Below are 15,752 nucleotides of genomic sequence, written 5' to 3' on the forward strand. Positions count from 1 at the left end.
CTAAATCAAATCATATTTATTTCCTTGCCACACAGTAAAATAAGGTGTTACATAAACGGGTAACATAACATGCAGCACCCTGTGGAAGTATGCAAACATTACCAGAAACCATCGTGGTTACATAAATCTATCGACCCATTAACACTCAGTAGTATCTATTGGCGTATTTAAGACTATTTTCCAAGCAGCGATGCCTGATTGTATATTTTTTATAAATAATTTTTTTCTGTATGCGAAATTCTAGAGAAATGAAATTGGATAAATCATTTGTTAGTTTTTAAAACATATGAATGAACAATATATACAGAAAATATACATTTTTACATCATTCGTTTTGTAATTCGTATCAAAACGTAATGAAAATCAATACAGATTTGTGATTAAGTAAAAGTAAAGGAAATTGGATCGATTTGGAGTAAAAATATTATATATAACATTTGGGTAAAAATTAAAAATCGTATTTGGTAACCCTGTTTCCAAGGGAGGCCTGGCTCCATAATAAAAGCACGTTATGTATTATTCTTACGGAAGACCAAACAGCATTTTCAAAACGTTTTTATTAGGTTTATTTTCGGTCTTAGAAAATATGATCACATTTCCCAGTTTCGCACTAAGCTCAAATGACTTCCTATTTCTTTTCGCCTCAAGACCCTCCAGCTACTACAGAACACCAGGACATTTCTCTAGTTTTTACGACAAATCGTTTACTGTGCAAGTTATTCCGCCATGGATTGGATTATTTCTATACGAAATATATAATGTCCAGCCAAGTTTTAAAACAAAAGTAAAGGACCTTTATTTGAGTAAATTGTCATCATCGTAATTTGCTTGTCTGGTTAACATAATTATTTCTTTACACTCTAACAATTTTATAACTTTGTGTTTTACGTATTTACAGTATAATATAGGCGAGTTTATATTTATATACCTATTTATGTAGACAAATATATTTACATTATTGCATTTAATACAACTCTATATTTTATGTATTTAAAAATAACAGAATTTTCATCGTGCTTCCAATCAAAAAGTTTATAATTACTCCTTTTTACCCTTTTAACAATAAGGTCGTCCATTGTGTATTCACTGTGAATATTTCTTGTAATTGTTTGTATCTATAATAAGTTTACTATTGTAATCTTTTGAAGGAAACAATAAAGAGTATCTATCTATCTATATACTCTTAGACAAACCCTTGCGCATGATTAAAAGCTCGGCTCATATTCTGAGTTGAGCATGGCCCAACTGGCCCCTTTTACATACGCCTACAATGGTAACCCCTCAGTATATACAATTACAGCAGATGGTGTCTCATATTAACAAATTTATTATTTATAGATTCCTTATTAAAAATAAAGGCCTTATTATTTTTTTAGATTTCAGGCAAAAAAATTATGTTCCAAAATGTGAAGAAATATGAATATTTGAAGAATAAAATCTGAAGAAAGCTTAAAATATCGTGAGAAATGCATTTTCTCTGCAAGTGTTCTATTGTTTTATGATTTAAATGATCACAAGATAACGTCAACCATGATAAGCTTGTAAACATGATTATTCATTATATGTGAAGGTACACTTGTTTATATGTACCTTTATGTATACCTGTGTGTGTGTGTGCCTACTCAACGAAGATCTCTTTTGGAAGTATCGATTAGAAAAAGCTAATAAGTACTTTATGGGAATTCGCATTAAATATTATAAGATACCGAAGGATGTTATGGATCTACGTTTTAATAAATTTAAAACTGTTATGAACATACGAGTACACTTATTGAATAAAACCTTTTACACACTAAGCGATTACTCGAATAAATGCATGGTGTTAATCGATGATGCACGGGCGCGAGGAAGGGATTGTTAGTAATGAGATCTAACAGATTCATCACTAACAATATACTCTAACAGGTCGATCTCCACACGGTTCGCCCTGGAAACCGTCGTAGTTAATTTTAGATAAATTCATTACGATGGGCCAACCGACCTACTTTTCATCTCTCAGCCCCCACTGGTGCCCCGCAAGTGAATACCGATAGCTCAGACAGGATTACCATTCCATTTTCATCCATTAAAATAGATCACGAACGGGCTTTTTAATGATCATGTCATGCAGACACAGTACATATAAATAAATATACATAATGTTAACAGAGATTTAAAAAAGTAACTGTCGTTTCTTGCGGGTTCTTCTCAGCAGATAACAGCATTTCGAACCTATAGTAGATTTATAAGAAATAATGATTTAAGTGCTTGCATATAAGTTGGTTCGAAAAAAATAATTTGAATTTAAACTTTACGATAAAAGATTTTTTTTTATACAATTTAGAATGGCAAACAAGCTGATGGAAAGTGGTAATCGTCGCCTATAGACATGAGCATTACTATGGACATAACAGAGTATACTGTTTCGCCCATGATACCCCCCCATGCGTTGCCATTCCTGAGGACTCAGGTGTTATTCCTCTGTACGCTGTAAATTCACGCCATATCCGACCCTTCAAACCGAAACATAGCCATGCAAACACAGCTTCACGGAAACACGAATGGGACAGAGGTACCCAAGCAATCGACTTTTGTACAAAGTCTCCCTCTGGTGTCCCGCCGATTTACCGAAGTTGTATAATGATAGTAATGATCGCCCTACAATAGACTCTAAATCTGTGAAAATAAAAATTAATGAAACAAAGGTGTTTTGTTAAAGAATATTCCTCTTAACACATTTCGTCAACATTAAATTTAGCATGGATATATGTAATATTTGGCATGTGAAAGGAGAAATCGAAAGAATAAGGAATACTCAGAGATCGTGTTCAGCAAATGCGATCCCTCTGCAATTTCAATGGAGCTTTTAACTTTGTATCCTTAGAAAATCTGAAATCCCCGAAATATAGACGAAATCTTTTAATAATACCTTTTGTAGACAATTTTTTTGTAGACTCAAAACCAAAAAAGCTTTCTACAATTCGTTTTTGTAGCAAATATTATTATAAGTACTTAGTTGTAAGGTGTGCATATGATTATTTGCGTATGTTTCATTAACATTAGCGTTTTTCTTTTTTTTATTAGTTACACTTCTCGCACCAAATAGCTACCGTCTTTTTTCTTTCATCTCTACCCAAAAGTTGTCTGGAAAAGATTGCTTTAGCGATAAGACCGCCTTTTGTACTCCATAAGTGTAATATATATTTACCATTACATTATACTTTAAGTGGAATAATAAAAAGTAAATAAATAAATTAGACATAAATCTCACTTGCTGAAAATCATCTTGGGATATTCTTATGGCCATAAGGTACATTTATCTCAGTTTATACATATGCCACGGACGAAGTCCCAATTGCGGCCTACAAGCCTACAACACTACTATTCCTATGGGAAACATAAGAAAAACCAACACTGAAAACTCCGTTGGCAATAACAATATTATATTATTATTTTACTCATATTAGGTAAATATGGCCAAAGTTTTTTTTAGTATTTACATACCTAACACCTACAATAAAAAGATTAAACATTAAATAAGCGATGAACAGGTGACAACCTTTGCTATTTACGTAACGGACTGGAATTACCTAAATAACCTACAGTAGCTTACAACTTAGATTAAAGAATATATTATCCTTAATCTAAAGCTAATAATAGATAATTATCGCACAATAAAAATATACCACAAACAATCACGTAACTTTTTTTCAGAAAGAAAATTCGAATTTCGAAACGGAAATCGGAAATTAAAAAGTATGAATAAAAACAATTTGGCCCCCAATATAGTTTATTACTTATCTTTCTATATTTTTATATTAGTATTAGTATATACACTTATATTAAATAAATTCATATATTCTCGCGACGTCCTCGCCGAAATGTTTCTGTAAAAAAATAAACAAATAATGTTAATGATGTAAAAATATTTTGTAGATTAATGAAAAAATATATACTATTGAAAATAACAATGGGACAATCGTCAAGTAATAATTTAATTATTATAAACAGTCCAGCCTTCTCCTAATCATGCTCAGGATGACGATAGTACTGCCCCGCAGCCTCTGCATCAAGGGTACGCACCTCTAGCGCATTATTGAATAGAAGCAATCCACTTGCGCGTGCGCAAATATCCCTGATGCACTACAGAATCGAGGCAACCTCAGAAGTACCCTGAATGCGTTGTTGTATTGTATTCAAAGGCGGTTGTGAGCTTTTTGAGTATATCTAACATACGTATTTAATAAACAAAAAACTTGTGGAATGGTACTAATGCAAGATATAAATTGATTATAATAATCTAATAATATAAATTAATATAATAAATACGTATATATTTATCTCGAGGGTATTAGGCTTTGTATAAACATCAAAGATAAATTTCTGCCCTACGAAGCAATAGATAACGGACAGTAAACAAAATGATCACAATAGTAATCCCAGTTGCAGTGATGAGGTGGCTTAAACATATGTCAAATTTCTAAATATATAACACTAGCCGTTTCTCGCGGATTTGCCCGTATGGATCAGTATTATATGTTTTGATACAAAACCTGCTCGTAACAAATATGAAAACAACTTTAAAAACTTTCAAATTTTTAGTATTAGTTGTATTACAATGTAACTCTATTGAAGTCTTTATATGACAACCTAAAAAAGACGGTATCGTCTTTAGCCGTGTGATTATGAGTGCTAACGGGAGAGAAAGGAAATGAATTGTTAATAATTAAATATAACAGCTGCATTGCTGGCAATATAGAGGGGACCGCATGGAGGTCGTCCCGACAGGGTTATCAGGACGACCTCCACTCGGTTCCTCCTGAAAATTATCGTGGTTAATCCTTGTAGAATTCGTCACAATAGGTTAACTAACCTGCTTCCTTCCTCACCTATCATCTCTCACTGGTGGGGGCCAGCGAATACCGATAGCACAGGCAGTTTTAGCATTTTAATCTGACCCATTAAAAAAGAACCGACGGCAGAAGAGATTATTACAAATTGGGGATAACAGCCCTATCATTAGCAATATCAGGGTGACACCCTCAAGTTTTTCTCTGGAAACCATTGCGGTCAAGTCATGATAACTCATCATACGATGAGTTATTTATCTGACTTTATTTTCACCTATTATACTCCGCCATATAATAAACAATATCAACAGCGAGGACAAAGGGTTACCATTCCATTTTTAATACATAGAAAAAAAGGGGAAAGATATTATTAATAATGGGGTCTAATAGTCCCATTGTTAGCAAAATTTATCTCCACGCGGTTCCCTCTGAAAACCATCGTGGTTAATTTTTGTCGAATTTTATATGATGGGCCAACTGACTTTCATTCATTCTCACCCATCATCATTCTCTGGTGCCCCGCCAGAGAATACCGATAGCACAGGCTAGGTTATCATATCATTTTCACCCATTAAAAAAAAACTAAACAAGTTTCAGTTTAAAAACTTACAAAGTAAAAGCCAAGATCATGATCCATCAGTCAATGTGTGGACAAGTTAAGTCTCCGCAGCAGACACGGCCAGCATTTTCTTGTAGGAGCCGGCGAGCGAACGGGCGGCGAGCACTAGCAGTTCCCTACGAGATACTCCCGTCGCCGCCTCTTGCCATTGCGTGTGTGGTACCTGGTAAATTTTATTATTATTATTTATATAACTTAGCAAAAATCTTACGACCCACCTGATTGAAAATGGTAACCTATGCCTATGTAGACATGACTACTCTGACGCTCTCATGCATTGTCATTTCTTAAGTGTATGGTATTATGCCATACTTCATTCACTGCCATATTCCACTCTTCAAACCGAAACAGTCATACAAGCATCATTTTTTTTGTTGGGTGAAAATGGTATGGTAACCCCGCCTGCGCTAACGGAATACGCAATCGGAGCACCAGTGAAGGGATGAGAATGAAAATAGGTCAGTTAGCCCATCATGATGAATTCATCAGGAATTAATCATGATAGTTTCCAGGGAGAACTGCGAGGAGGTCGACCTGGTTGGGTATATTGCTAGCAATGGGATTCTCAGTCAGTCAAGAACAATCCCTTTCCCTCCATACAAGCATAGTTGGAGAAACACGAGTGGGATAGAGGTATTCAAAATAGGCGACTTTTCAACCGACTTCAAAAAGGCGATTTTCAATTCGGTTGTATTTTTTTATATTTGTTACATCATAACTTCATCAGTGCTAAACCGACTTGGAAAATTCTTTTTTATCTGAAAGGTTATACTTACAGATTGGTCACATAGATTTTTTTTTTAAATCGATTCAGTAGTTTAATTTTTTTTTTTTAATCGAATTAACTGGTTTTATTACAATTATTATTTTTTTTCTTTATGGGACACAATCTTTAATTATTTGCCTAATTTTACTCAGTCTATCTATCAAATTATGTATATTGTATCTATGCGTGAAAATCTATAAGTGACTTCATTGTTGTTATCTTGCCGTTATACGTAAATAAGCATTGGTTTTCCTGTTACAAATAAGCAAATATGTATCCTTCAGTCCACTCGCAACCACGACTATCGCAACGTAGTTTAAACGTCGAGTGAGGTACATAAATACTTATGTTTACTAGTTACTATCTATCTAAACAATTTGTGATAAGATTGAATGATTGATTGTGAATTTGTGATTCGATATATCTGATAAAGTATACTAAACTGAAAAGCTTAAAAATAACTGTGTTATCAATCAATATCACAATAAATGTTACAAGATTCTCCTATATCATTAATAAAAAAAAAAACGCTAACAAAAGGTAACACGGTTAAGTTTCACACTAACTATAAACAGCGACTTTGCTCGTGTTAATTGAAATAATAAACTAGTAAACTCGTTAATCTAGAATTGATATATTTATATTTATTATTACATTCATTAAGAGAGGATTATTAGTAAAGAGGATTTAACCACCCATTACTAGCAAATATAGGGTATATTTACTAGCAATGGTCAGGTCCACCTCAATGCAAGCTCCGCTAGCAACTCCTGGTTAGTTCCTGGTGATAAAATAGGTGATAATATAATAAAAGGGAAAAAGGGTTGATCGTAATAGGAATCTAACAGCCCTATAACCGGCAATATACCCCAATCAGATCGACTTCCAAGCAGTTTTAAGTGGAAACCATCATGTTTAATTCTGATAGAATTCGGCACGATGGACTACCTGATCGGTTTTTAATCCCCACCTATCATTCGTCACTAGTGATCCGCCAGTGTATATAGATAGTGAATACGGAGTTATCAATATATTATCACTATTAAAAATAAAATAGTCACAATACGCCAAATTTGGCTTTACTAATTTGAATTCATCCTAACCTATCATGCCTCACTAAAATTCTGCCAGCGTATCCCTATAGCGCAGTAACAATCCTTATCCCTAAGCGGGTTACTGCCAATTTATTACCACCCATTAAAAAAAATCCAAATAAATATTTGACATTTCAGCTATTGACTACTATTACCTGTAAACTAGCAGCCATAACAGAGCCTATAGTAACGCTGTAGCCGGTCTGCGCGTGCGCATAGTCCGCGGGCGTGGCAGCCGCCAGCGCCGCGAGCGCCGCCGCCGGCACGGGCGTGCCCTGCGACTGCAACTGCAACTCGATACCCAGTGAAGGCTGCGACAGCACCAGCAACGATAGCTCATACCATCTACAAATATAAGCCATTGTCATGTTATAATATGGCTAGTAAACCCTCTTATAAATAAAACTTAAGACCTGTCACAAACACATTTTACCTATTTTCAACAAGAAAACTTTCTTTAAAATTAATAATTTAGCGCAAAATAAAAAGACGAAGCAACTCACTAACTAAAATTAAATAAAGTTTGTTAGTATAATGAGGTCTAACAAACACGTGACTATCAATCTATCCTCTCAGGTCGACCGACGCGTGATCCCTCTGGAAACCATTGTGGTTATTATTCTTCTCTAATAACTGTGGGGTCGTTCTTGAAATAAATCCCAATAGATCGATATTGGAATTGTAATGTTTCACACTCTCAAATTGCAATACTAGTGACATAATAGTTTTATACTGTTCTGATGGATGCATATTAGTGCATTTTACCAATGTAAACTATTGCAAACTGATACCAATTTCATCAGAGGGAGACTTTCGAGGAGTCGATTGCTTGGGTACCTCTGTCCCATTCGTGTTTCAACCGTTAAACAGTTGTGTTTGCATGGCTGTGTTTCGGTTTAGAGGGTGGGATATGGCATGAATTTACTGGGTACAGAGGAATAACACCTGAGTCCTCAGGAATGGCAACGCATGGGGGGTATTATGGGCGAAACAGTATACTCTGTTATGTCCATGGTACTGCTCATGTCTATAGGGGACGGTTACCACTTTCCATCAAGTGAGCCGTCAGCTTATTTGCCATTTTAAGCACGAGTAGTATAAAAAAAATAATCATATAATATTTAAATTAGTTGAACATATACAATGGGATAATGTATGAATCCGACAGACAACTCTTTACAATTGGATTGGAACTCACATTCTCTCTGTTATCGGAACTAAGTGTGTTCCCAATTAAACCACGGAACGAATATTCTTTCCTGATAGTATATCTCCTGTAATTTCTCAACAAATGACAAGCTACAGTAATTTTTCTTATTGCACAAAAATAAAACAGCTATGAATATAGCGAGCAAAATAAAATGTTTTAGATTTTGGCGCTGACCGTACTGCGCGCACGTACCTGTCAGGTTGTGTCTCCTGCAGGAAGCCCTCGATGGCTACGACGGGCACGTTGTTGGTGAGGTTGGCGTGTGTGGAGCGAACATGCGCGAGGCGCTGCTTGGCGGCGGCGTACGCGGCCGCGCTGCCCACGGGCTGCGCCGCTGTCGCCGAACTAGGTGCCTCGCTGCCCCTACATGGACAAATCTTAGATTATATAAATAGAATCTCCGCATAGAAATGCTTCGAGAAAAACGAATCAACTTTTTCATAGAATTTTGCGTGATTCATTTATACCTTCTATATCTCATTTCATTCATTTTATCACTCATTTTATTTTTTAAATAATACATTTGAAAGCTATGAAAATACATTTTATGCGTATGTTATATAGAACACTGATAAAAAACATGAGTCAGCTAATTTGACAATTAGCTGACAAAAAGTTGAGCCGTTTTTGAGGCTCGATGCTCTATCTATATAATCTAAGGGGCAAATATATTCACATTTTAAATTATACAACAAATAGTGACATACATGTACACACCAGCCGCAACCGGCAGACCACTACCGACCGTTTAACCTTAAGCATATATAGGATTTTTTTTTTTTATGGGTGAAGATGGTATGGTAGCCCCGCCTGCGCTAACGGGATACGCTGGCGAGGTACCAGTGAAGGGTGATAGATGAGAATGAAAACAGGCCAGTTAGCCCATCATGACGAATTCATCAGAAATTAACCATGACCTGGAAACTCCAGGGGGAACCGCGAGGAGGTCGACCTGGTTGGGTATATATTGCTAGCAATGGGATTCTCAGTCTCCATTACTAACAATCCCTTTCCCCCTCATATAGGATATTAGGTATAGATAGATATAGGGGTCAGTCAACCGGAAATGAGCGTTGATGATCAGATTAGTTGTTGGTAGGCAGTCTTGCTATGGGCGTTGTGATATAATGTTTCTGAATTAAAGTTGATTCATTTATAACTTCGACATGTTCCAGTTTCCAATTTTGTCAATGAGACACTTTCGAATTCACTGTCCGTTTCCGGCGGCTCGAATAACGTTATCGCTCTATACAGGCAGTTTCCGCCGTTTCATGTTATTTTACTTATTAAATAGTGATTTACTCTTATATTTCTGTAATAATATTGTGCAATGAACGATAATGTTTTATTCTACAGCCTTTTGTTACCAATTTTTATGGTACAGTTGGGCGGTTCCATGTCCTTTAGTCTTAATTTATGGCCTTTATTCATCCTTTTTTCCCTTTCCAAAACGAACAACGCAACGTTATGGTACCAAGCGATATTGTTCAGTTCCCAGATGTCATGGGCTCTGAATCTTTGTGTATATTGGACACAGAGATATTAAGATGTCACCGAGAAGTTGTTATGGCTGTTTATATATGACCAACTTGTTTTTGTTGATTTTAAACAATACTTTCCCTTTTTCAAGTCAACCACCCATTGCGTAAGATACCCAAAGTTTGTTTGAGATTGCTTCTTGGAAATACGGTTATAATTACTGTCTACAATATGCAGACTCTCTAAGATACGCTGACCATTTATAACAGACCCTATTCCTAAGTGGGTTTTTTGTTTCACTTGTAGTTACAATTGCGTACGACCCTCTTCGACTCATGTGATGCACATATGCACTTGTATGCGCTGATTGGTGGAATTTTTACTTTTTTTTAATAAACCAGCAGGCGAGTAGAGTAATATAATTTCTTATAATTGCTTTCTTTTAATTAAGAGTTAATGATTTCATTATTAATTGATCCGTTTCCATGTGCTTTGTACAAAACTCTAGAGTTGCCTGTAGAAAGAGTTAAGATTGAAACTGCTGACAAAACTATTCGAATAAAGAAATAAAAACGTTGTGATATTTCATTACATTTAATTTAAATTAATTCCGTGACAACAGATTTGCGGCAATTACTTCCAAAACTTCTATTTAATGAACGTATAATGGTGTTACATGTATATAAATATAATTATTTTAGTACTACTCCTTTATTGGGTTGTGCATATGAAATTCAACAGATAGGAAAGATCTCACCGAGGTTTGCTGTTGGGTCGCTCCGTGTCGTGCCAAATTGTTGTATGCTCTGACATTTGCACTATTTGGAACAATTATTCCGCGATAGTTGCGATTCTACGAGTATAAAGAAGTAAGAGAGTTTCGCACGACTAGCAACTGAACAAAAGAATAAAATTATTGGCTAGCCACTATGTAACGTTAGGGTTCGACAAAAAAACGGATGCCTCGAAAACAAACATACAGTGGTTCTTAACATAGCAGACATAACGTAGGCAGAAACAATGAAACGCCAAATGCTTCGATTCAAACAAACCTCTTTCGCTTCTTCCACATTCATTAATCTTTTCATACACGCTCGCCGGTTACGGGTACTTTTAATACTTGGTACTTAAATGTCGTAAATTGGCTTGTTACGTCCGTCCTCGAGCGTTGACCAAACACTCCTCGAAATGAAATAGGTATAGCTTATTGAAACTAAAAAATAAAATAATCATACACAACGGTAGCTTTCCCAAAAACTGCTTGAAAGGCCTCCCGAATTGACGAGATTTTGACGTCCTTGTCTGACGCAACAACTATGTATAAGTCTCCACCACTTCCTGTAAAAGAAAACAAATTTCTGAACCAACAGTATTCATGAGAGAACTGTAACAATAGCTCACGTAATATAGTTCCGAAATCAGTCTTACCTACAATAAATTATACCTATATAAGAATTTTCAACATTTCTGATGGATTATTTAAAGTGTTGCACCAGAAGGAGACTGCACAAAATCGTTTGCTTTGGCATCTCTGTCCCATTCGTTTTTCTACCATGAAGCAGTTATGTTTGCATGGCTGTGTTTCGGTTTGAAGGGTGGGATGGCAGTGAACTTACAGGGTACAAGGGAATAACACCTGAGTCCTCAGGAATGACAACGCATGAAGGGTATCATGGGCGAAACAGTATACTTTATTACGTCCATGGTATTACTCATATCTATAGACGACGGTTACCACTTCCCATCAGATAGGCCGTCAGCTTGTTTGGTATTCTAAGCTGCATAAAAAAAATACCTACGAACTAAAACATTAATCAAGCAATATATATTTATTAAGCTGACAGAGAAAATTTCGATTTCAGTAGCAAAAAGGTATTTGAAAAAATCCAAAGCAAAATAGGAAGTAGGTGTAAAGTTTTGAGTGGTACATTTATATGCAATGTGTTCTATGACTAACGTTTTAGTTCGTAGGCAAAGTATTTTTTAAATAATCAAACAGACATTTGAAAAATATTCAATTGTTTTTTTTAAATTGACAGATAATTGCGGCGTTGCTATACTTCGTAATGAATGCTCGGAATATCAAAATCGTTTATAAATATAAATTTTTCAGAACTAAATCAAAACCATTAAAAACAAAACCATAACCAAGTTTTCAATCATCATATCAGCCGTTAACTGTCCACTGCTGAACATAGGCTTCGCTATAGTCGGATATTACCAATAGTTGCCACATTTGGCAGGCAGGTTAGCAACCGCAGTTAGGCTTTGGTGATGTTTTAAGTGGGACGCTGCTACCCATCCCTCAACCGTTTAGTTTCCTTAATCACTTCTTAAGACACCCATGGGAAAGGAAAGGGTGGCCCATTCTATATCATGACCACATGGCTGTTTTTGGCGATGTCAGCACACACAAGTTTTCATAAATTTCCATCTATTTATATATTTAAGGAAAATAATTATTTTCTCATAAGAGTCCATCACTCATTACTTTAAGATTAATGTATTATTACAGTAACAATTAATGTATTATATCTACAACTTACTGAGATATTCCTTCATTTGTGGATCTAATGTCGTGATCATTGAATCAACTGAGCTCTTTGCCTTCTCCGCCACCCTGTGAAGTATGCCGCCAGTGGAAACAGCACCTTTCATCCATGTCAACAAGCCACTGCCAGGCATTACATCACCTATAACAAAATATGAGTAATATATAAAAAACATAAATAACAAGATATATCAAATTTATATCTTGAGATCACCACAGATTGGATATGACTTATTTCATACAAATTTATAATAAGACCCACCCCACCACTATCTGTGAAATATCATGCCCCAACTTCTGTATATATTGTAATTAAGAATTCAACATTACCAATAGATTCCAGTTCAGGAGTAGATGCTGGTAGAGATTCAGGTGACTGTGTGGTCTGTGAATCCTCTGGAGATCTAATAGAGACTGTCGGCTCACCTTTGCTCAGTGGTATAGCAGGGCTGTAGTGAGCAAATTGTTTCATATTTAAATGATCATATTTCATTACAAGAATAATATCTACATAAGAACTAATTTTATAATATTGTCTAAATCTGATTCTGCAGTACTTTTATGCTATTCATAAGAACCAAGGTGTTATTTAAGACTCAAAGTATTTAGCAAGTCATTTACTCTTCAAATTAGAATGCAGCAACTAAATGGGGCCTGTCTTTTTTTTTTTTATACAACTTAGAATGGCAAACAAGCTGATGGCCCACCTGATGAAAAGTGGTAACCGTCGCCTATAGACATGAACAGTACCATGGACATAACAGAGTATACTGTTTTGCCCATGATACCCCCCATGCGTTGCCATTCCTGAGGACTCAGGTGTTATTCCTCTGTACCCAGTAAATTCACGCCGTAAATTGTAATATATATATATTGGAAGCAAACTGGATCTCCACAACATGAACATGATAAATGCCACCTATAGACATAAACACTGATTTGCCAACATACAGTTAATATCTAATGTACCAAAGGCAAATATACAAAATATCCAATTTAATTCCTTAACCAGATGCAAGTTTAATCATTCCTCTCAATCCAAAAGTTGCCTGAAAAATATTACTATACTGTGGGTAAGACTTATAGCATTAGAATGAACATTATCAATACCTAAAAGTTTCTGTAGCTTCAGATTGTGGTTCCACTCTCTGTTGAAGTATGACTGGTTGTACTGGTGCTGTATTTGATACCTAAAATATAGTGGCAAAATATTACAGGTGAATGCATGGGTGCAATAATTCAATTATACAAAAATTTAATTAGGATATTCATACAAACCTTCCACAAAAAATATGTAGAAAATAGTAAAACTAAAATCCATTTAATAGTTTAGAAAAGGTAAACAAAGAAATAGACAGTGACTTTCATTTTAAAGTTTACATTGCTTTCAGGTGAAAGATAATTATTTATGCCTTTCACCTCTGTGTATCTGTACAGTCAGATTAACAATTCTGTAAATATAACACTACCAAATTACAAATTAAAATCATTAATATTAATTAACATTAAAAGTTAATTATGAATTGTTAAATTGTAGAAATTCAACAGTTACCATTTTTCATCAGGTTTTTTTTTTCTTAACTAAATTATGAAACTTGTCTATGTTAATTTAAGTGTATTGACATAATTATGAACTATGTCAGTACACTTAAATTTATTTTGCCAATTGGAGCTAGTTATGCAAAAAAAACCTATACCTAGTATGCTCACAGTAAAAAGTGGCCGTCTATACACATGAACAGTATCATGTAATGAATACAAAAATATCAAACCAATGTAATGCACATGGGTTTGACACATTTACAGCAAAACAAAAAAGCAGAATACTCTTAAAGATCTTTCTTTCACTACTTAACTACATACACTAGCAATGTTGTAGATATATTTTTTTGTAAGAAAAACAGGTAAATTTAAACTAAAAAAAGAGTTGATAGGTACAATAAAAAGTGTAAAAACAAGGTAAATAGAAGACAAATTAAATATACATATATTTATATTATTCCTTATTAAACTAGCTCCACGTTATGATTTAAAGAACAACAAAACAAACATACGATATCAGGGGCTGTGACGAAATTCGGAAGCTGGGATGGTGGCGCAACACTAGAAAGCAAGTTCCCAGTATTCAAAGCTGGCGTTGGTGCTTCTGGAATTTTAGGTTTGTCTGATCCACTCATCTTTTCACGCTTTGATGATGCGCTACAAGAAATATCACGATAATAATATAATTATTATTATTCATTTATTATTACTCGTGATTGAAATAAGTATTATAGGCTATTTAAAAATACAAGAAATTTTGTTTTTAAACTAATGTTTTTATGGTTTATCATAAATAAGTACCTAAGAAAACAAAAACAAATATAGAATAAGATCAAAACAGACTGTTTACAACAGTTTAGTAACCTGCACAGAGAACCTACATCTGTCTGACACCGTAAAGAAATATTGACATTGACGTTTATAGTAACTACAAACTTTTTTTTAAGGATGAAATGGAACGGTTTTTATATGTAATAGTAACTCCACCTTTGTCATCTGTATATGCTAGTGGGACACCGGTAAGTAACAATAGATAAGGCTGAAGTCAAATCAGTTAGCCCATCGTGACGAATTTACCAGGAAATAACCACCATTGTTTCCAGGTAGCTCCGCCTGGAGGTCGTCGTCATTAGGATATATCTTTTAGATCGCATGATAAATAAACAATCCCTTTCCTCGAAATGCATAGTTTTTTAATAAAGTGAAGATGTTTACCCTTTCTGCGCTATCGGTATATACTAATAGGGTAACAGGGTAGGATATCATTATTATTAAGAATTAATCATGATAGTTTCCAGGGGGAACAGCGTAAAGGTCAACCTGATAGGGTGTATTACTAGCAATGGAATTTTTATACCCCTTTACTAATAAACCCTTTCCCTCTCCATCTCGAATCATGAATGGTACGTAAGTAACTCCACCTGCGCTATCGGTAGGTATACGCCACTAGGACACCAGTGAGAGATGATAGATGACAATGAAAGAAGGGTAGTTGGCCCATCGTGACTAACTCAACAAGAATTAACTACAATGGTTACTAGAAAGAACCACATAGAAGTAAACCTGATATTAATTGTATATTGCTACTGATGGGACTTTAAACACCATTATTAACTATCCCTTTTCCCCCAATAGCTGCAGTTACCATTTTACCGTTTCCAC

The 15,752-nt window shown here is 35.1% G+C and overlaps 1 protein-coding gene across 1 annotated transcript; it reads right to left on the reverse strand.

Annotated features, from left to right (window-relative positions):
• Positions 1-3,723: 3,723 nt before the first annotated feature.
• LOC113521734 (protein PRRC1-like) lies at positions 3,724-15,037 on the reverse strand. Its single transcript, XM_026907378.3, has 10 exons — positions 14,892-15,037; positions 14,603-14,747; positions 13,659-13,738; positions 12,879-12,997; positions 12,544-12,690; positions 11,233-11,335; positions 8,711-8,881; positions 7,464-7,653; positions 5,440-5,611; positions 3,724-3,866 (listed from the first exon to the last, which is right to left on the reverse strand). The coding sequence occupies exons 2-9, from the start codon at positions 14,723-14,725 to the stop codon at positions 5,486-5,488; spliced, it is 1,059 nt and encodes a 352-aa protein (XP_026763179.1). The 5' UTR covers positions 14,726-14,747; positions 14,892-15,037; the 3' UTR covers positions 3,724-3,866; positions 5,440-5,485.
• Positions 15,038-15,752: the final 715 nt, after the last annotated feature.

This window comes from Galleria mellonella, unplaced genomic scaffold (assembly GCF_026898425.1).
Source record: "Galleria mellonella isolate WM207_F2 unplaced genomic scaffold, CSIRO_AGI_GalMel_v1 utg63, whole genome shotgun sequence".
In the NCBI taxonomy this organism is placed as follows: domain Eukaryota; kingdom Metazoa; phylum Arthropoda; class Insecta; order Lepidoptera; family Pyralidae; genus Galleria; species Galleria mellonella.